The 23,543-nt window shown below is 40.9% G+C and overlaps 1 protein-coding gene across 1 annotated transcript in view; it reads right to left on the reverse strand.

The window, feature by feature from the left end:
* Nucleotides 1-23,543, reverse strand: part of gmpr (guanosine monophosphate reductase) — a 105,802-nt gene that overhangs the window by 14,778 nt on the left and 67,481 nt on the right. The window contains exons 7-8 of the mRNA XM_072560818.1: nt 11,085-11,127; nt 1,639-1,798 (exon numbers count right to left, since the gene is read on the reverse strand). Coding sequence (XP_072416919.1) covers nt 1,639-1,798; nt 11,085-11,127 — 203 coding nt within the window. The remainder of the gene's footprint in view (nt 1-1,638; nt 1,799-11,084; nt 11,128-23,543) is intronic.

A 23,543-nucleotide genomic window follows, 5' to 3' on the forward strand; every position in this document is an offset into this window, starting at 1 on the left:
TCTTCTGTCTCGTTACATACGTTCCCATCCCTCTACCAGTTTAGTTTAAACCTTCTCCAAAGAACTAGGAAGTTCTCCCACCAGGGCATCAGATCCAGTCCTGTCCAGGTGCAACCAGCTTGCACTGGTCCTACCACCCCAGAACATGTTCCAATGTCCCAAGTATCTAAAATCACCCCCTCATACCATCGATCCAGTCATATATACATCTTCTATATCCTGCTATCTTTTACTCTGACTAGCACTTGTCACTGGTGGCAAGTCTGAGATCACTATCTTTGAGATCCTACTTTTTAACTTGATTTCTAACTCCTTACATTCTGCTTTTAGGACTGCATCCCCTTTTTAAAAAAAACTAATATAGTTGGTACTGATGTGTACTACAACCACCGTCCCTCTTCAGAATGTCTTGAAGCCTCACCAAGACATCCTTGATCCTAGCAACCGTGAGGCGATGTACCATCCCATTCAAGAAACATGGAGTGATTATGTTTTAATGTGATTTCTTAAGAAATTGCATTTATCCTGGTTGCACCTGGACAAGCCTGGAACTGATGTCCTGGTGGGAGTTTTTGCTAGTGTCATTGGAGGAGGAATGCAAATCTGGAGAATCTAGGCAGCAATATTTCTGCCCTTTTTCAACTTGCTCACCCTTTCAGCATCCTTGCTCCAATATACTGTCATGTACGTTCTGAAGCAGTCACTTCAGAATAAGTTGACAGAATGTGTCTCATTGCAAGAAAGTGACACCTGATGAAAATAAAGTTGACTTAGCTGAGATTAAGAACCAATAGTATTGGAACACTGCAATCTAACAGAAAATCTACCTGGAACCAGTTTTTACACACTGTTCTCCTGGTTGCACCATCACTGAGTCCACTAGAAACAACCAAAGCAAACAAATTTGTTAAGAATATTTTTTTGGAAAAGCCTTTACAATTAACCCAACTGTCAATCCAATGGTCAGCCCTGAAAGATTTGCATCTTGGATACCGGTGACAACAAAGTCAGTCTCTGTAAGTAGCCCTACAGAAATATAACAGCAGCAATGTTTTCCTTACCCTTTCATACCATGGCAGGAGGTTACAGGTAAGGTCAACATTTGTTGACCATTCCCAGTTGTGTCAATGCTGTCATTACAGACACAGGAGTGACACTGGTCTCAGTAAATCTTTTTTTCTCAAGAATTTAGAGTTAAAGTTTATTCTATAAGTTTCATGTTAAATGTAAATATGCACAAGTGTGCATCTTGTTAACATCCGGAAAGTCTTTGTCATAAAGACTAGCCTAACCTTAATGTTTGACAGTTAAATTGAAAATAAATTATTTAACTTTTGAAGGAAAGAGGTGTCATAATTTCATAACTACAATGTAGAATAGCAGAAGTGTACCTCTCGTGGACCTGGTCAAAGAGACGATGTTCCATATGGTTCTGACTGAGGCAAGTGTAGATCGTATAAGTAAAGGACTTTAAGTAAAGTGACTTCTCCCAAAACAGAATTCAATTTCCAGCAAAATCTTTCTGTACTGAGTTATGAGCACAGGTGTCACATAAATAAAATAATTCAAGACGATCCTACTTCTTTTATTAGGAATGGCAATGGTTTATGAAACTGATGCTATTCTTAATTACATTACCTGTATTCGGCCACACATCCAACATGTTTCTTCATGGCTGTATCAGAGCTCATTCCATAGAACAGTTTCATCTTTTTACCATTCCTCTCGATGATTTCTCCAGCACACTGATCGTGTCCTGCGAACATTCCTCCTAGCATCACAAAATCAGCTCCAGCCCCTGAAATCAGTACAAGAGAGTGGCTCAATTACATAGTGGCTTTTAATACCAATTGAAATCCTGGAATTCTCCATCTACCCAACTAAGGGAGCACCATCTCCGCAATGACTTCCCACCTCAGGAAAGTTAGAGATGGCAATAAATATGGCCTTGCCAATGCTGCCCACACTCAGAGCAAATAAGTAAAATTACTCTCCTGTGCAGATTCCAGTCTCTTTCTGTTTGATTTGTGTTATTAAATGTAAATAAAATCAAATGTGTGGCTGACCTAGAGTCCTTGCGGAATACTGAATCCGCTGCTGACCAAAGAAATGTTCTTTTAAAAAACATTACACTGGTCATTTTTCCATGTCCCTGGATAGAATTGTCGATTGTTTAATACTGTCACCAACTTTCCTCCTTCTACTGGTGTTTCACCAACTCTCTCCAGTACCCTGCCTGATAATAAGAGCTGTGTGCAAATGAATTTATTTGTCTTTCTGTGGTACAAAAAGAGTACTAAGGTGCTGTCACAATTTGCTCCTTAAAAGGTACTTTTTTTGCATTAAGCTTTGATGTTTTCTTTGGAGCCTCTTGTAACACTTTTATTCAGATGCTAATTAGAACGATTTGTTTAATTTGCAATATCCATGATAATGGAGGATTAAAAAAAATCTATTCCAAGTCCTGAGGTTTTGTACTGCAGCACCCTCCAGTGGCAACAGAAACCAAGTCCCTCCACACATCAAAATTCAAGCACTTTGCTAACAACAAGCTATCTGCAACTTTGATACTTTACAACTCACTCATGCAATAAAGAATCACGTTTGGACATAAATTTTCTAATCAGTGTGATTTTTAGAAATGCAACATTTTGTCTTCTCTTTGCTTGCAACAATTTAAAGTTATGTAGTTTCTTTAACATATCAAGATGACACAAGATGTTTCACAATCAATACCGATTTAAAACAATATTGACATTGTTGAACTATAGAAGGCAATATCAGGGCAGATGACCATCAGCTTGGTCTAGCATTCTTAGAATGAGTATGTCAGTGGCACAGCAATCCCTAATTGATGAGCCACCTTCTTGAATCATTGCAGACCAGAAGATATCAAACTGTAGATACACCTAGAGTACTGTTAGGAATGGAGTTTCCAGATATTTTATGCAGTGAAGGAACAGTGACAGATTTAGAAGTTAGATTGATGTGTAACCTGGAGGCAATGTTGCAGCTGTTGAAGCACCCTTGTATTTGCTGCCCTTAATTGTCCTTCTAGGTGTTGGAGTTCATTGGTTTGGAAAGTGCTCGAGTGTTGTTGAAACTAGACTCATCAAGCTGAAAAGAGGGGAGAGACCGAGAAAGAGCCAAGAGGTTAATGGCGATTATTATAGAGTTTAGAGCTAACGGAATTGAAAGTATAGCCATCAATGGTTGCACAATTAGAATGAATGGTATAGAAGAGGACGGATTTAGAGCAGCACAGATATTTTAAAGGCTTGCAGTGTTAGAGGAGGTTACAGAGATAAGGAGGTGTGAAACCATAAAGGAATTGGAAAATAAGTAGATGGTGTTAAACTTGAGTTATTAGACTGGGAAATAATGCATTTGAACAAGCAGAGTGATGGTGGCTTAACAGTAATATGCCAAAAATTCAAGTGAGGTGGCAGAGCTGAGTATGGTGGCCGTCACCAAGGAGAAGATTTACACAAGCACTGTCTTAAATAAATTGCCATTCAGGAGTGCTTTAGATCAGAACTCAGGAATGCAAGAAATAGGAACAAGAACAGTTCACAGAAGATGTTGAACCTGCTCCACCATTCAGTTGGATCTCAGGCATCATCTCCTCTTTCTTACACATTCTCCACACTGTTGATTCCATGAGACCAAACATCTGTCTACCGAGCGTTAAGTAAATTCAACAATGGAACATCCACAACCCTACGGAGAGAAAATTCAAGCTCATTCTTAGTGTGAAAAAAATTTCATCTCTGTCCCAATGATTGGCCCTTATCCTAACACTGTTCCAATTCGTCTAAATTCTGCAACTAGGAAGAAACTACCTTTGTAATTTATCTTGTCAGACCCCTTAAGAATCTTGTTTCTTTCAATGAGATTACTTTTCACTTCTCTAAACTCAAAAGATGGGAGCCCAAATTACTCAGCCTGTCATCATTAATTAACCATCCCCGCCCAGAGTCCGCTCTAGTGAACATTCACTGTGGTGCTTTCAATGCAACTATATCCATCCTTAAAGTTACAGGCCAAAACTGTACACAGTACTCAAAACTTCAAGATAAAACTGTATAGATGACAGTGCCAGCAGCAGATGAGCTGTGTCAAAATCATGACTGATGAAGTGAAACAAAGGACTGCGGATGCTGGAGATCTGAAACAAAACAGAAATTGCTGGCAAATTTCAGCGAGTCTGACAGCATCTGTGGAAAGAAAGAGGAGTTAATGCTTCTTCAGAGGAAGAAATCTGAAGAGGAGTCACTGGACTCAAAACTTTAACTCTGCTTTCTCCCCACAGATACTGCCAGAGCTGCTGAGTTTAGTCAGCAATTTCTGTTTTTGCTTCATGGGAAACTGACTCAGTGGCTGGCAACAAAATGTAGGGATGATGGGTAGGTTCTCAAATTGGCAAAACATGACTAACCTGTTCGCACAAGAATCTGCATTTAGGGCCTCAATTATTCACATTATTTATTAACAATTGGGATAATGGCATAGAAAGTCATCTATCCAAATTTGCTGATGACACAAACTTAGGTTAGCATTATAGACAATGTAGATGATAGCATAAAATTACAAAGACATATTGATAGCCTAACTGAATGGGCAAAACAGTGGCAGATAGAATTCAACATAAGTGTGAGGTTATCCATTTTGGACCAATAAATGATAGAGCAGGATACTTTCTAGATGGTATGAAGTTAAATACAGCAAATGTCCACAGAGACTTTGAGATTCGGGTGCATGAATCTTTAAAATGTCATGAACAGGTGCAGAAAATAATCAAGGCAGCTAATGGAATTCTGGCCTGTGTACTGAGAGGACTGGAGCACAACAAAGCAAAGGTTATGCTGCATTTGTACAAAACCCTGGCTGGACCCCAGTCAGAGTATTGTGATCAGATCTGGGCACCATAACTTTGGATGGAGTAAAACGTAGGTTTACAAGATTGATACCTGAACTTCAGGAGTTAATTTATAAGGAAGATTATACAAATTAGGCACTATATTTCTCTAGAATTTAAAAAAGTTACGGTGTGATCAGATCAAAGTTTTCATGATATTAACAGAAAAGACAGTGTAAATAACGATAAACTATTTCTATTTCTAGAAAGAGGGTGCGTAGTCTGAGATTAAGGGCTGACTGTTCAGGAAAGATGTTAGGAAACACATCGATACACAAAGGGTGGTAGATGCTTGGAACTCTCATCCAGAAATGATAGTGGATACTAGATCAGTTGTTAATTTAAAATGTGAGGTAGATAAATTTTTGTCAAGCAAACTTATTAAGGGATGCGGACCAAAGACAATATCTGGGGATAGGCCACAGACCAGGCATGATCTCATTGAATGGTGGAATGGGTTCAAAGGGCTGAATGGTCTACTTCTGTTCCTATGAATTAGAGTTGCACAATGTTGCAAAGGAATTGATGGGGTGGACATGTACAGTCATAGACACATACAGCACAAAAACAGACTCTTCGGTCCAACTCATCCATGCCGACCAGATACCCTAAATTAATCTAATCCAACTTGCCAGCACTTGGGCCCACATCCCTCTAAATCCTTCCTATTCATATACCCATCCAGATGTCTTTCAAAATGTTGTCATTGTACCAGCCTCCACCACTTCGCTCATTCCATTCACACACCATACTCTGCGTGAAAAAGTTGCCCCTTAGGTCCCTTTTATATTTTGCCCCTCTCATCCTGAACCTTCGCCCTCTAGTTCTGGACTCCCCCACCCCAGGGAAAAGGCCTTGATGTTTTACCCTATTCATGCCCCTCATGATTTTGTAAACCTCTATAAGGTTTTGTAAACCTCAGCCTCTGATGCTCCAGAGAAAACAGCCCCAGCCTATTCAGCCTCTCCCTATAGCTCAAACCCTCCAGCTCTGGCAACATCCTTGCAAATCTCTTCTGAAACCTTTCAAGTTTCACAAAGTCGTTCCCATAGGACAGAGACTGGAATTGCACAGAATGTTTCAAAAGTGGCCTAACCAATGTCCTTTACAGCTGTAACACGACCTCCCAATCCCTATACTTGATGCACTGACCAATAAAGGAAAGCATACCAAATGCCGACTTCACTATCCTATCTACCTATAGCTCCACTTTCAAGGAACTATGAACCTGCACTCCAAGGTCTCTTTGTTCAAGAATACTGCCCAGGACCTTACCAATAAGTGCATAAGATCTGCCCTGATTTGCCTTTCCAAAATGTAGCATCTCACATTTATCCAAATTAAACTCCATCTGCCACTCCTCAGCCCACTGGCCCGTCTGCCCTCATCAATCCTCTTTGTTACTTCTTCAAAAATCTCAATTAAGTTAGTCCTTTTTCGTTTCTTCCAGATTTGAGATTTTATCCAAAAATAAACTATGCTTTTGACTGACTTCTCCAGATCTGATATAGAAGAGGGTGCTTAATGCCAAGAGCACTCTCAGTGAGTACTCTTAATCATTTGTTTTTGGGGGGGGGGGGGGGGGGGGGTTACTCAGATGATATTGAGTGACTTATGGGGGAAGAGTGTTAGGAGTTGAAATCTCTTGAGGCACGGGAGGATGTCTGTGAGAATATGAAAAAGATTTCGATTTGTAATAGAACCCATGCCATGCAATTGAAGATTCTTCATAGACAACCTGGGCCAGATGTACCCTATCAAAATTTAAGGTGGAGTATCTTCAATGTGTCTCAAGTGCAAAATAAGTACTGGTACTTTCACTCGTTGTCTGTGGTCCTGCCACTGGGTTTGTACTGGAATGCTGTGGCAGGAGTAACACAGACAGTCTTGGGGACCAAAGAGAAGATGGATTCTCTTCTCCTGGGTCTGCCCAGTTTATCTTCTTTAAGATACATTGAGTCATAGAGATGTACAGCATGGAAACAGGCCCTTCGGTCCAACCCGACCATGCCGACCAGATATCCCAACCCAGAAAACTTTTTAATATTCTTACTTTTTGTACGAGGAAAACCATTTTGATGTGCTGGATGTCTGAAAACCGGCAGGTCTGTCAGGTTGGCGTAAGCAAACCACGGAACATATTCCCCTGGATTGCCTCACAAATATGGTGCACCAAAAAACTGAAAATTTTTATAAGACATGGCAGCCCTTTTTGGGTGACCTAGAAACAGATTTGTCTGCCACTTTAATGAAGGCCTTTGTATAGCCATGATGGTTTGGTTTAGCAAATTTGGCGTTCTGACAGGAAGGATTTCAAATAGATGCAGGTGTCGAAGGTCAGGAACTATTGTTTCATGGCAGTGAGCACTTATTTATTTATCACTGACTGATTTGTTTATCTTGTACACAAGTATAGTTTTGTTCTGTTTGTGTTATTCTTTATTTTTGTTTTTTCATACAGTAGTTATGATTTTGTAATTTAATAAAAAGAGATTTTTACAATAAAAAGTTTTAAAAAACTCAATCAAGTTTGTGAGACATGATTTCCTACGCACAAAGCCATGTTGACTATCCCTAAATCAGACCTTGCCTTATCCCTCAGAATTCCCTCCAACAACTTGCCCACCACTGATGTTAGGCTCACCAGCCTACAGTTACCTGGCTTGTCCTTTCCACCTTTCTTAAATAGTGGCATCACATTAGCCAACCTCCAGTCTTCTGGCACCTCACCTGAGACTATCGATGATACAAATATCTCAGCAAGGTGTCCAACAATCACTTCCCTAGTTTCCCAGAGTTCTAGGGTACACCTGATCAGGTCCTGGGGATTTATCCACCTGTATGCATTTTAAGATATCCAACACCGCCTCCTCTGTAATTTGGACATTTTTCAAGATGTTACCATCTATTTCCTCACATTCTATATCCTCCATGACCTTCTGCACAGTAAACACTGATGTAAGATACTCGTTTAGTACTCCCCCATCTCCTACAGTTCCACACAGGCTGCTTTGTTGATCTTTGAGGGGCCCTATTCTCTCCCTAGTTGCCCTCTTGTCCTTAATGTATTTATAAAAACCCTTTGGATTCTCCTTAACATATTTGTCAAAGCTATCTCATGTCCCCTTTTTGCCCTCCTGATTTCCCTCTTAAGTATACTCCTACTGCTTTTATACTCTTCTAAGCATTCACTCTATCTATCCTGTTTATACCTGACATATGCTTGTTTTTTTTCTTAACCAAAACCTCTGTCCCTCTCTCTTTTTTTCTTGTCACCCAGTAATCAACAACTCTCTATAATTCAAAACTCACTCAACCAAGTCAGAGCTGCAAGAGTTAACTGCGGTGTTAGTATCTGTCAGAAAAGTCTCATTTCACTTGAAGCATTGCATTTTTCCCCTAAATATTTGTTTTCTTGTCATGAATTATATATATTCTCAATTTTACTGTTTTAATAAAATCAGTTTCCTTTGCCTCGGAAGCATCTGCCTCGTGTTTTTTAGCCACACCACATCTCACTATGTAAACCCAGTGTCATAACCAGGGAGCTGTTGTACAATAAACAGACCAGCACCCCCGACACTAAGCTGTAATGTTGTCCCTTATTAAAAATGCCACTGCCCCTCCTCTTTTGCCTCTTTTCGATCCTTCCTGTAGCATTTGTATCCTGGAACATTAACCTGCCAGTCCTGTTCATCCCTGAGCCATGTCTCTGTAACTGCTATTATATCGCAGTCCAATTTTCCTAACCATGCCCTGAATTCATCTGCCTTCCCTGTTGGGCCTCTTGCATTGAAATAAGTGCAGTTTAATTTATCAGTCCTACCTTGTTCTCTGCTTGCCCAACTGTTAGACTTGCTCCTTTTCCCAACTATACCAGTTTCAGACTGACCTCTTTCCTCACTATCTCCCTGGGTCCCACCAGCCCACTTTACTAGTTTATATGTCAGGATTATAAACAGTGTGACTCAGCTTCAAATAGTCCCCAGGAATGTAAATGGTAGCCAAGTAAGGCTGTTGACTATTGAATCATTTTCATTTCAGCATCCACCCTGCCAATGTCTGGTGCTGGTGTCACATGGGTTCCATTTGTTCTGACCCCTACTTTGTTTCCTCATGTTTTTCAATCTGCTTCTTTTACAAGTGTTTAATTCCCATGGTTGGCTTCAAGGGCCAGTTCCAGTCATTTTCTTTCTGCCTTATATTATCAAACCACTGACTGGGAATAGCTTTTCACTATCTCCCCAAGCAAGCACGTTCAATACATTTATTAGAGTGCTCATTAACCATCACTGTTAATGTTTACTGTCTCATTATAATTATTGGTTTATCCCTGGTACCACATTTAATCAACACTGGACTTTTTATATGTCTATAATACCTTCTCTGTATTGAAGGATGGAAAGCCACATATTATAATCCAACCGTGATCTAATTAGTGTTTCAGGCAAAGTGACATCACTTCCTAACTTTTGTATTTTGTCTACATGCATTTTTAAAAAATTCATTTGTGGGACATGGACATCACTGGCCGGCCAGCGTTTATTTCCAATCCCTAGTTGCCTTTGAGAAGGTGGTGGTTAGCTGCCTTCTCGAATCACTGCAGTTCACATGCTGTAGATTGAGGCACAATGTCCTTTAGAGAGGGGGATTCCAGCACTTTGATCCAGCGGCACGGAGGGAAGTATGATATATTTGAAGTCAGGATGATGAGTGGCTTGGAGGGGAACTTGTAGGTGGTGGTGTTCTCATGTATTCCCTGCTCCTGTCCTTCTGGATTGAAGTGGTCAGTAATTTGGAAGGTACTGTTTAAGGAATTTAGATGAACTTCTACAGTATTCTTATAGTGGGTATGACTATGTCAGGCTGTTGCTTGACCAGCCCATGAGACAGCTCTCCCAATTTTAGACTAGCCCCAGATGTTAGTAAGGAGCACTTTGCCCAGTCAACAGTGCTCTTTCTATAAAATACATTTAGTTTATTGTGTCCTATCCAATACTGTTTTAAAGATCTGAGAAACTGCAACCATGGGATATTTATATTCTCAAGTTCTTTCCAAAATGCATTCATAATATTGTTTCTGTCATGTATCCCACCCCCGCAACCTGTTCTCTTACACTCTTCCTCAATTTGTCATGCTCCCTAATTTGAATTCTTTCATGAATTGATAGTGTCCATATTCAAATTATTTAGACATTTGAGGAACAAAGAGAAGACCCAACGTTGAAATAGAGACTACACTGTGTCAATTATCCAACCCTACAGCCACTCTTGTAGCCTCAACACTACTATTAATAGCATGGGCCTTAATCTTTCCACTAAGATTTAGAAATTTTATTTTATCAACTTCTTTCCCCACTTTTCTTTGTATCAATGGTTTCTGTTCTATTAGTCAATAGACATTTCTGAGCTCGTCATTGTTGGTGTTCTTTTTATGGAGAGGAGAAAATGAAATTTAAGGGAAAGCTAGATCATTACATGAAAGGATGAAAAAAAAAGTTATATTAATAGGGTTAGATGAATTAGGGAGGTAGGGCCCTAAATAATGGATTTTAGTTTGGGCGGCACAGTGGTTGGCACTGCTGCCTCACAGCGCCAGAGACCCAGGTTCATTTCCCCCCTCAGGCAACTGACTGTGTGGAGTTTGCACATTCTCCCAGTGTCTGCGAGGGTTTCCTCCGGGTGCTCCGGTTTCCTCCCACAGTCCAAAAATGTGCAGGTTAGGTGAATTGGCCATGCTAAAATTGCCCGTAGTGTTAGGTGAAGGGGTAAATGTAGGGGAATGGGTCTGGGTGGGTTACGCTTCGACGGGTCAGTGTGGACTTGTTGGGCCGAAGGGCCTGTTTCCACGCTGTAAGTAATCTAATCTAATCTAATCTAATCTAAATACCAGTGTAGATCAGTTGGACCCAAAAGCCTGTAGGTTAAAATGTTTCAATGCTACACTATGAATGTTTTCCAATGTAACAAACTGGTTTTGTCCTTCCATTATTGGAACTAATTAACTGATCATTGCAATCTGCCAAATTATCAATATTGATAGTAAGTCCTCCTTTATGTTCCCTTCTATTTACTTACTCTATAAAAATCAAATACAACAGACAGAACAATTCCTCATACAAATATATTCTTGTAAGTATGCGAAAGACATGACTTGAATACTTACCAAAGGCTTTGGCAACATCGCCTGGGCAACTGCAGCCACCATCCTTCAGAAAATGGGAAAAAAAATGGCACATCAGAATCAGGAAGAAAAAACATCTGAACATTACTGAAGATGCAAAGTAATCTATCATAGACAAATCTGAAATAAGCGGTTTTGCCAAAATTGTGAATACACATTAAAGAGAAAATAATGGTTTTTGATTTGGAGACACCGGTGTTGGATTGGGGTGTACAAAGTTAAAAATCACACAACACCAGATTATCGTCCAACAGGTTTAATTGGAAGCACTAGTTTTCAGAGTGCTGCTCCTTCATCAGGTGGTTGTGGAGAATAAGACTGTAAAACAGAATTTATAGCAAAAGTTTAGTGTGATGTAACTGAAATTACATATTGAAAAAGACCTGGATTGTTCATTAAGTCTCTCATCTTTTAGAATGACCACGTTGGTTTCAGTTCTTTCATATGTAAATCGCAAAACTTTTTTTAAAAAAAAGTTACATTCTCAAGTGCACTTTAACAATTGGTGTCATGTTGGCCCAGATGAAGGTGTTAACTCCCAGTGAGGCTGTCTGTGTCACAATGGTTAGACTGATTCCATTTTTTAAGATTAGAATCAGTCTGATCATTGCGGCACAGACAACCTCACGGGGAGTTAACACCTTCAATACCTCATCTGGGCCAACATGACACCAATTGTTAAAATGCACTTGAGAATGTTTTGCGATTTACATATGAAAGAACTGAAACCTACATGGTCATTCTAAAAGATGAGAGACTTAACAGACAATCCAGGTCTTTTTCAATATATAATTTCAGTTACATCACACTAAACCTTTTCTATAAATTCTGTGTCTTACAAAGTTATTCTCCACAATCACCTGATGAAGGAACAGTGCTCTGAAAGCTACTGCTTCCAAATAAATCTGTTGGACTATAACCTGGTATTGTGTGATTTTTAATAATGGTTTAGTTCTTGAAAATATAGAATTATTAATATTATTTTATATTTTAATTAGTTACAGAGTTCCTAGTAGGTATTTAGTTGGTTAAGTGTGCGTTATGTATAGTCATACAGGCACAGTGTTATATAAGATAGACATTGGCAATCTAAATCACAGTGACTTGTGTTTGCTCTACCTATATGTTTCGGGTGATTGTTTTCAGTGGCTTTACTTTCACCGTACGTATCAAATGGACTGCTGCACTCGAGATTAAGACTACTTTTTAAAATATTCAATTTATTTTAAATTAACGAACAGAAGTGTGTCTTGACATTGTGCATCACAGTATAATGCTGAGCAATCTAATCAAGTACAAGGAGATTCAGCAAGATCATAACATTTTTCCCAGTCCTCATCGAGACAAATGGATCATATTTCTGATTTGTGCTTTGTCGATAGTGGACAGGCTTTGTGGAATCAGGTGAATTACTTACTGCAGGGTTCCTAGCCTCTGATCTGCTCTTGTAACCACAGTACTTACACCAGTCCAGTTCAGTTTCTGATGAATGGTAACTCCCAGAATGGTGATATTCGGGGGAATTCAGTGATGATAATGCCACTGAATGTTAAGGACTGCTGGTTAGACACTCTCTTCTCAGAGGTAGTCATTGCCTGACACTTGTGTGGTGTAAATGTTACTTGCCAATTATCAGCCCAAACCTGTATACTGTCCAGGTCTTGCTGCATTTGGGCATTAAAGCATCTTGATAAAGTATACTTGATAAATAAAGTATTTTGACAAGTTATGAGTATTGCTGAGTATTGCGCAGTCATCAGGAATCATCCCCACTTTTGGTCAGGCAAGGTCATTGATGAAGCAGCTGAAGATAATTAGGCCGAGGATTCTAACCTGAGGAACTCTTGCAGAGATGTCATGGAGTGGAGATGACTGACCTCCAACAACCACATCCATTTTCCTTTGTGTCAAGTGGAGTCTGATCCCCTGATTCCCATTGATACTAGATTTGCTCGGGCTCGTTAATGTCACACTCAAATCAAATATGGCCTTGATGTCAAGGATCGTTACACTCACCTCACTCTGAAATTGAGCTTTTTCATCCATATTTGAACAAAGGCTGAAATAAGGTCAGCAGCTAAGTGGCCATGGAAAACCCAAACTAAACATCAGTGAGCAGATTATTGCAAGCAAGGGATGTTTATTGGCACTGTGGAAGATGCCTTCATCACTTTATTAAGAGTAGATTGAAGGGGCAGTAGTTATCTGGATTTGATTTGTCCTTTTCTTTTGGGTACAGGACATACCTGGGCAATTATCCACATTGGTGGATAGATTCCAGTACTGTAGCTGTACTGGAACAGCTTGGCTAGGAATGCAGCAAATTCTGGAGCATGTGTCTTCAGTTCCATTGCTGGATTATTGTCAGGGCCCATAGCCTTTGCATTATCCAGTGCTTTCAGCTATTTCTTAACATCATATGGATGTATTTGAATTGGCTAAAGACTGGTATCAATGATTCTGAGAATCCCAGGATGATGCTGAGAAGAATTATCCACTTGGTGCTTCTGGCTGAAGACTGTTAGGAATGCTGAGCCTTATCATTTTCTCTGATGTGTTGGGATCCCCCATTATAGAGGAACGGAATGCTTACGGAGCCTCATCCTCCACTGAGTTATAGAATCATACAGTAAAGAGACCCTTTTACCCCTCAAGTCTATACCCCCCAAGTATATATTACCACATATGTACGAGTCCCATGTCCTGCGTTAGGCTCACAGCCTTGAATGTTCTGACACTTTAAAAAAAACCTGAATGAGTTGTGAGGGTTCCCACCTCAACTATGTTCCCAGACAGTGCATTCCAGGCCCCATCACTTCTGAGTGAAAATGTTTTTCCTCAAATCCTCTCTAAGCCAACTGCCTATCACTTTAAAAGTATACCCCTTCTTACTGACCCTTCAACTAAGGGGAACAGCTACTTTCTATTCATCCTATCCATGCACCTCAATTTTATACACCATCGGGTCACCCCCATCCTCCAATCTTCTCCACTTGAAAGAAAAGAACCCGAGCTTATCCAGACTCTCTGTTCAGAGCTGAAAAGTTCCATTCCAGACAATATCCTGCTCAATCTCCTTTACACCCTCTTCAGTGCAATCACATCCTTCCTGTAGATGTGATGACCAGAACTGCATACAGTACTCCTGCTGTGACCTCAAAGTTCTGCACAGCTCTAACATGTCCTCCTGCTCTTATAATCTTATAAGAGTGTGATGCTGGAAAAGCACAGCTGGTCAGGCAGCACCCGAGGAGCAGGAGAATCGATGTTTCAGGCTTAAACTGACCTCCAAAATCTGCAGTCCTCACTTTCTCCTTATAAGCTATGCCACAACTGATCAAGGCAAGTTCTGGATTAGTGGTGCTGGAAGAGCACAGCAGTTCAGGCAGCATCCAACGAGCAGCGAAATCGACGTTTCGAAAGGGCTTTTGCCCGAAACATCGATTTCGCTGCTCGTTGGATGCTGCCTGAACTGCTGTGCTCTTCCAGCACCACTAATCCAGAATTTGGTTTCCAGCATCTGCAGTTATTGTTTTTACCTATCTGATCAAGGCAAGTGACCACATGCCTTCTTACCCACACTATTAACCTGTGCTGCCATCCTCAGGAATCTATGGACAAGCATCCCAAGATCCCTCTGTTCTTCTGAGCCTCCTAGTGTCTTGCCATTCATCAAATACTCCCTTGATCCTTTATATCAGAGTTAAATTCTAGCTTCTACTCATCTGCCAATATGAATAATCAGTTCATATCCCTTGTAACCTTAAAAGTTTCCTCCTGTCAACTACTCAGCCAATCTTTGTTATCTGCTGCTCCTTGGATGTTGCTTGAACTGCTGTGCTCTTCCAGCACCACTAATCCAGAACTTACTTATCATCCCTGCTCTCCCCCACATTCTCATCTACATCACTAATAAGAGACCGAGCACCGATCTCTGTGCTATGCCACTGCATTATGGGAGGCAACTGCCTAGTGATATCATCACTGGACTGTTAATCCAGAGACCCAGTAACATTCTGCTCACCCTCATTCAAACCCTGCCATCACAGATGGTCTAATTTGAATTCAATGAAAAAAAACCTGCAATTAAGAATCTAATAATCATCATGAATCTGTTGTTGATTGAAGGAGAAACCCATCTGGTTCACTAATGTCCACTGTTTCCTGGTCTTGCCCACATGCGACTCCAGACCCACTGCAATGTGGTTGACTCTTAACTGTCATCCCCGCAATTAGGGATGGGCAATAAATGCTGGCCTAGCCAGCAATGAGAAACCAGCTCCAGTCACACAAAAAGCCTTTTGCCACTGCCTGCCTCCTGTTACCACGCCAGTTTGGATCCAATTTGCCATGCTACCCTGGATCCCATAAGTTTTTACCTTCTTTATCAATTTCTCTTATGGGACCTTGTTAAAGGCCTTGGTGAAATCCAAATAAACTATCTCAACTGTCTTACCCTCATCCAAACACTTCCTCACTACCTCAGAAAATGCCACTAGCTTCTTTAGGTATGACTATCGCAGATCAAACCTTGCCTTTTTAAATGGAGATTAATTTTCTCCTTCACTTTTTTCTATTGCTGTCAGACTCATTGGTCTATAGCTCTCTGGTCTATCTCTATCACCTTTCTTGTAAAGTAGAATTATATTAACTGTCCTCATGTCCTCCAGTATTCCCCTGTGGCCAGAGAGGATTCGAAAATTTGGGTAAGGTCCCCTATAATTTCCACCCTCATCTCCCACAGCAGCCTGGGATACAACTCATTCAGTCATGAGGATTTGTCAGAGAGTCATACAGCATGGAAACAGACCCTTCAGCCAACCAGTTCATACTGAACATAATCCCAAACTAAACTAGTCCCACCTACCTGCTCCTGGCCCATATCCTCCAAATGTTTCCTATTCATCCAAGTGTCTTTTAAACATTATAATTGTACCCTCATCCACCACTTCCTCAGGAAGTTCATTCCACTTGCAAACCACCCTCTGTGTAAAATAAAATTGCCTCTCATGTCTTTTTTAAAATCTTTTTCCCCTCGCCTTAAAAATATGTCCCCTAGTCTTGAAAAGACAACCAGCATTAACTGTATCTATACCTCTCATTATTTTATAAATGTCTATCAGGTCGCCTTTCAACCTCCAACACTCCAGTAAAATAAGTCCCAATCATAACTTGTGGTGCTGAAAAAGCACAGCCAGTCAGGCAGCATCTTCATCAGGAGTCAAGCTTATGCTCGAAATGTCGACTCTCCTGCTCCTCGGATGCTGCCTGACCGGCTGTGCTTTTCCAGCGCCACACTTTTCACCTTTGATATCCAGCATCTATAGTCCTCACTTTCTCCTGAAATAAGTCCCAGCCTATCCAGCCTTCCTTTATAACGCAAACTTTCCATACCTGGCAACATCATTGAACATAGAATATAGAGCAACACAGCACAATACAGGCCATTTGGCCCTCAATGTTGCGCTGACCTGTGGAACCAATCTGAAGTCCATCTAACCTACATTATTCCATTTTCATCCATATGTTTATCCAATGATCATTTAAATGCCCTTAAAGTTGACAAGTCTAGTAGTTGCAGGCAAGATGTTCCATGTCCCTACCACTTTCTGACATATGTCCTATATCTGAATTTAAAGCTGTATCCCCTTGTGCTAGCCATCACCACCCAAGAAAAAAGGCTCTCACTATCCACCCTATCTGATCATCTCTATTAAGTCACCTCTCAAGCTAGCATTACTCCAAGTGCGGCCACACCAAGGTTTTGTACAGCTGCTACATGACCGTATGGCTCCGAAACTCAGTCCCTCTACCAATGAAAGCTAACACACCATACAACTTCTTAACAACCCTATCAACCTGGGTGGCAACTTTCAGGGATCAATGCCCATGGACACAGATCTCTCTGCTCATCCACGCTACCAAATTCTTACTGTTAGCCCAGTACACTCTATTCCTGTTGCTCCTTCCAAAGTGAATCACCTCACACTTTTCTGCATTAAACTCCATTTGCCACCTCTCAGCCCAGCTCTGCAGCTTATCTATGTCCCTCTGAAACCGGCAACATTCTTCCACACTGTCCACAATTCCAATGACCTTAGTGTCATCCACAAATTTACTAACCCATCCTTCTACATCCTCATCCAGGTCATTTTTCTAAATTACAAACAGCAGTGGACCCAAAACAGATCCTTTGTGGTACACCAATAACTAAACTTCAGGATGAATATTTCCCATCAACCACCGCCACCCTCTGTCTTCTGACAACTAGCCAATTTCTGATCCAGACTGCTAAATCACCCTCAATCCCATGCCTCCATATTTTATGCAATAGCCTACCATGAGGAACCTTATCAAATGCTTTACTGAAATCCATATATACCATATCAACCGCTTTACCCTCATCCAACTGTTTGGTCACCTTCTAAAAGAACTCAATTAGGTTTGTGAGGCACCACCTACCCTTCACAAAACCACAATGACTATCCCTAATCACATTTTTCCTTTCTAGATTATAAATCCTATCTTGTATAATCCTTTTCAACACTTTACCCACAACCAAAGTATAGAGGAACCTAGATTATCCAAATATCGATTATCTGGATTTCGGATTATCCGAAGATCTCGAGGTCCCGCAAAAACATTACATCAAAGAGGTATTCGATTTACCTGGACTGAAGAACATGTGAAAATACTGGCAAAAACAAAGAAGCACAAGCAACACAACCATCAGCAACTGGATTTTTTTTAGGTAAGGGTTAGTTACACACAGCCCTTTGCAAAAGTAAGTGTTTTACAGTATTGCTGTCACTTTACTAGGGCCATTCATGAAAAAAAAGGCAGAGAAAGTAAACCTATGCGTGAGGCGGTGCTTCTGTCTTTCTATCGTGACACTGAGCTCCCAGAAACTGACAAATGCTCTTGCGATCGTAGAAGTTACTCAGAACTTTGTTTAATGCTGGGATTTCATATACAGTACAGTATTTATGCAACTTGCAGAATGTAAAGATTAGCTTGTTTAAATAGAAGACTCATTAAAATTATAGATTTAAACAAATTCTCCGGTAGAGCACAGTGTTCGATCAATATGGCTTCCCTTGTTTAAGATAAAATCTGAGTAATCAATTATCTGAATGAAATAGAGTCCGCCCATCACATTTGGATAATTGAGGTTCCTCTGTAATTACCAGGGTTGTCTCCACTCCCCTTCTTGAACAAGGGGACATTTCCTATTCTCCAGTCTTCTAGCACTATTCCTGTAGACAATCATGACAAAGATCAAAGCCAAAGGCTGTGCAAGCTCCTCCCTACTTCCCAGAGAATCCTAAGATAAATCCCATCTGGTGCAGGGGACTTATCTATTTTCACACTTTCCAGAATTTCTAACAGCTCCATCCCATCTAGTCTCTCAGTATTCTCCTCAATAACATTGCCTTTTTCCTGTGTGAAAACTGACAAAAAAATATTCATTTAGCACTTCTTCTATCTCCTTGGACTGCACGCAGAACTTCCCATTACTGTCCTTGACCGGCCCTAATCTTACTCTAGTTATTCTTTAATTCCTGACATACCTATAGAAAACTTCAGGGTTTTCCTGGTAAATCTCTTCTGTATCCTCTCCAGCTTGATAATATCCTTTCTATAAACTGGACGACCAGAAATGGACATAGTATTTCAGAAGAGGCTTCATGAATGTCCTGTACAACTTTAATGTGACTTCCCAACTCCTATATTCAAAGGACTGAGAAATGAAGGCAAGCACGAAAAACACCTTGTTAACCACCCTGTCTATGTGACCAAACTTCAAAGAATTATGTACCTGCACCGCTAGATCCCTCTGTTCTATAACACTATCATTAACAAGTCCTTGTCCACTTTTAAATCTGCCAAACCCTCCAATACCTCCTTGCTGCTATTATATCAATCTGTTCAACACAATTTTCTCAAATTCTGAACTTACCTCCTCCTTCTCCGGAGTAAAGACAGATGTGAAGTACTTATTTAACCTATATTAATGTCCGCCAGCTTCACACACGGACTGTCCCCTTGGTTTCTAAAAGGTTCTTCTCACTCCTTGGTTATTCTCTTCCTTGTATGACTTGTAGAATAGCTTGGGATTGTCCTTAATCTTGCTACCAGTGTGTTCTCATGCCCTCTCACTGCTCTAATTGCTTTCTTGAGATCCCCCAGCATTTGCTATACTTCTCTAAGGTCTCCATTGTCTTGCTCCCGTTATACGTCTTTCTTTTTCTTTTTGTCCAGGCCTGAAAGTTCCTAGATATCCATGATTCTCTTGGTTTGTTGCTCCTACATTTCACTCTAAAGGGAAAATGATGAATCATTACTCCCCCAGTAACTTATTGAATGACTCAAGGGTTTACTGTAGATTTACCCTCCAGTAGCTGTTCTCAGTATTTTTGCCAGACCTTGCCTTATTTTAATAAAATCTGCCTCATCCCAAACCAAAACCCTTTTTGGCAGACCATCTTTCTCTTTTTTTCCATAACAACTTTAAAACGTATTGTGTTGTGGTAACTATCTGGAGGTTAAGAGTCTAATGATGACCATGGAACCATTGTTGATTGTTGGAAAAACCCATCTGGCTCAAGATTGTCCTTTAGGGGAGGAATCTTCCATCCTTACCTAATCTGACCTACATTTGACTCCAGACCCACTGCGATGAGAGTGACTCTTGGTAATAAATGCTGGCCTAGCCAGTAAAGCCCACATCCCATAAATTATCAAAAAAGGGTTGTTAGATTTCAGAACCAATATTCCCAATATTAACTGGGATGGATAAAGTGTGAAAGGCTTAAATGGGAATTCTAAAGATATTCAGGAGTGTATTTTAAGCAAGGACTTAAAAGTGTTACAAATGATGGAACAGTACCCTGCTTTATGGAAGGCAACAAAGGAGATTTCAGCGGATTTGACATTGATTTTCAAGTCCTCTATGGACACAGGTGAGGTGCCAGAGGACTGGATGACAGCTAGTATGGAACCATTATTCAAGAAATGTGGTAGGGATATACCAGGGAACTATAGCTCTGTGGATCTAACATCTGTGGAAGGGAATCTAGTGGAAAAAAGTATGAGAAATAGAATTAATTTCCACGTGGAGAGGCAAGGATAATTAGCATAGCTTTGTTTGATTTGATTTAATTTATTAAATGTCACATGTGCCAAGGTACAGTGTAAAATGTTGTCTTACATGCTTTACTAGGCAGATCATACTGTAAAAGTGCATCAGGGTAACAGATCAGACTGCAGGATACAATGTGATGTGAGGCAATTTAGCGAATTGGATCCAAAGTTGGTTTAGTGGCAGGCGACATGACTTGAAGCCAGTGTCCAGCGACATACAACAGGGAAGTTAAGAAGCATATAAAGTCAAAAGAGAAAAAGTATAACATAGCAAAGATGAGTGGGAAAACGGAGGACTGGGAAGCTAATAAAGAACAACAGAGGATTACGAAGCAGGAAATACGCAGAGAAAAAATGAGGTACGAAGGTAAACTGGCCAAAAATATAAAGCAGGATAGGAAAAGCTTTTTTAGGTATGTGAAATGGAAAAAAATAGTTAGGACTAAAATTGGGCCCTTGAAGACAGAAACAGGGGAATATATTACAGGGAACAAAGAAATGGCAGAAGAGTTGAATTGGTACTTCAGATCTGTGTTCACTGGGGAAGACACAAGCAATCTCCCAGAGGTAACAGTGGCTGAAGGACCTGAACTTAAGGGAATTTATATTAGGCAGGAAATGATGTTAGAGAGACTGTTAGGTCTGAAGGCTGATAAGTCCCCGGGGCCTGATGGTCTACATCCCAGGGTACTGAAGGAGGTGGCTCGGGAAATCGTGGATGCGTTGGTGATTATTTTCCAGAGTTCGGTAGATTTAGGATCAGTTCCTGCGGATTGGAGGGTGGCTAATGTTGTACCACTTTTTAAGAAAGGAGCGAGAGAGAAAGCAGGAAATTATAGACCAGTTAGTCTGACCTCAGTGGTGGGAAAGATGCTGGAGTCTATTATAAAGGATGAAATTACGACACATCTGGATAGCAGTAACAGGATAGGTCAGAGTCAGCATGGATTTATGAAGGGAAATCATGCTTGACTAGTCTTCTGGAATTTTTTGAGGATGTAACTCTGAAGATGGACAAGGGAGATCCAGTGGATGTAGTGTACCTGGACTTTCAGAAAGCCTTTGATAATGTCCCACGTAGGAGGTTAGTGAGCAAAATTATGGCGCATGGTATTGGGGGCAAAGTACTGACTTGGATTGAAAATTGGTTGGCTGACAGGAAACAAAGAGTAGTGATAAATGGCTCCCTTTCGGAATGGCAGGCAGTGACCAGTGGGGTACCGTAGGTATCAGTGCTGGGACTGCAGCTTTTTACAATATATATTAATGATATAGAAGATGATATTAATAGTAACATTAGCAAATTTGCTGATGATACAAAGCTGGATGGCAGGGTGAAGTGTGAGGATGATGTTAGGAGATTACAGGGTGACCTGGACAGGTTAGGTGAGTGGACAAATGCATGGCAGATGCAGTTTAATGTAGATAAATGTATGGTTATCCACTTTGGTGGCAAGAACAGGAAAGCAGATTACTACCTAAATGGAGTCAAGTTTGGTAAAGGGGCAGTACAAAGAGATCTGGGTGCTCTTGTACACCAGTCAATTAAGGCAAGCATGCAGGTAGTGAAGAAAGCTAATAGCATGCTGGCCTTCATAACAAGAGGGATTGAGTATAGAAGCAAAGAGGTTCTTCTGCAGCTGTACAGGGCCCTGGTGAGACCACACCTGGAGTACTGTGTGCAGTTCTGGTCTCCAAATTTGAGGAAAGACATTCTGGCTATTGAGGGAGTGCAGCGTAGGTTCACGAGGTCAATTCCTGGAATGGCGGGACTATCTTATGTTGAAAGATTGGAGCGACTGGGCTTGTATACCCTTGAGTTTAGAAGACTGAGGGGGATCTGATTGAGACATACAAGATTATAAAGGATTGGACACTCTGGCAGCAGGAAACATGTTTCCGCTGACGGTTGAGTCCCAAACCAGAGGACACAGCTTGAAAATAAGGGGTAGGCCATTTAGGACAGAGATGAGGAGGAACTTCTTCACCCAGTGTGTGGAATGCTCTGCCCCAGAAGGCAGTGGAGGCCCAGTCTCTGGATTCGTTTAAGAAAGAGTTGGATAGAGCTCTCAAGGAGAGTGGAATCAAGGGTTATGGAGATAAGGCAGGGACAGGATACTGATTGAGGATGGTCAGCCATGATCATAATGAATGGTGGTGCAGGCTCAAAGGGCAGAATGGCCTACTCCTGCACCTATTGTCTATTGGGGCCTTTGATGCTTAAAGTGTACATTAATGATCAAATAGGTCTCAATATTGTACAATGAACCCAAAGCAGCCGTTGTTACTAATGGTTTAGGCTCGGATAGCTTCAGTGTGGTAGGGGCTGTTGTCAGGGATGTTCTCTCTCACCATTATTACCCACGCTAATTATTGAACCACTAGCAGAAGCTATACGGGTTGATTCTAATACAATGGCTCAGAGGGTTGGTTTGGGTAAACTTAAAATTACCCTTTACGTAGACAACGTTCTCCTTTTTCTAAGTAATCCTTTGATATCCGTGCCCCGCTTGATCCAAGTAATCAATTTATTTAGAGCGTTCTCAGGTTACAAAATCAATTTCACAAAATCGGAGGCAATGCCGTTGGGTGGCTTCGCTAGTATGTCCAATTTATCGGATGGGTCTTGCTTTCCCTATCGGTAGTTTCTGGAGGGTTTTTGATATTTAGGTATTTTTATCACCCCAGTATTTGGTCAGCTGTAGAAAGCCAATTTTGTGCACCTATTAGAGAGGATAAGGCAGGACCTTCAACGCTGGGGGGGGGATCTCCTGATATCGTGGCTACGTAGAATAGCTCTAATTAAAATGAATATTTTGCCTCGTCTCTTATACCCTATGAGAATGCTCCCCGTGATGTTGCCGAGGCCGGCATTGTGTAAACTATACGGTTGGCTTGGTTCTTTCATTTGGAATCATAAACGGCCCCTTATTAAATTAAAGAAGCTGCAGTTTCCACAAGCAAGGAGAGGACTGGATTTTCCAGACTTTAGGAAGTACCAGCTGAGTTCTCTATTAAGCTATGTAGCCGACTGGGTCTCGTGTGACCCGCAATCAATCTGGCTGGACATCGAGGCTTCTCAAGCAAAGTGTCCCCTCATTAATCTCTTATTTTTAAATAAGGTGAAAGTTATTATCGACCATTGTAAAATCCTTAAAGCTTGGAAGATAATGCGGCAAGACAAGGGTAATTCACAAAAAAAAACTCTCCTTATACTCCTATAGTGGGAGAATGGGATCTTCAACCAGGGCACACAGACACTACATTTAAAACCTGGAGGTCCAGGGGTATTTCTTG

The sequence above is a fragment of the Chiloscyllium punctatum genome, chromosome 41 (genome assembly GCF_047496795.1).
Source record: "Chiloscyllium punctatum isolate Juve2018m chromosome 41, sChiPun1.3, whole genome shotgun sequence".
Taxonomy (NCBI): Eukaryota; Metazoa; Chordata; class Chondrichthyes; order Orectolobiformes; family Hemiscylliidae; genus Chiloscyllium; species Chiloscyllium punctatum.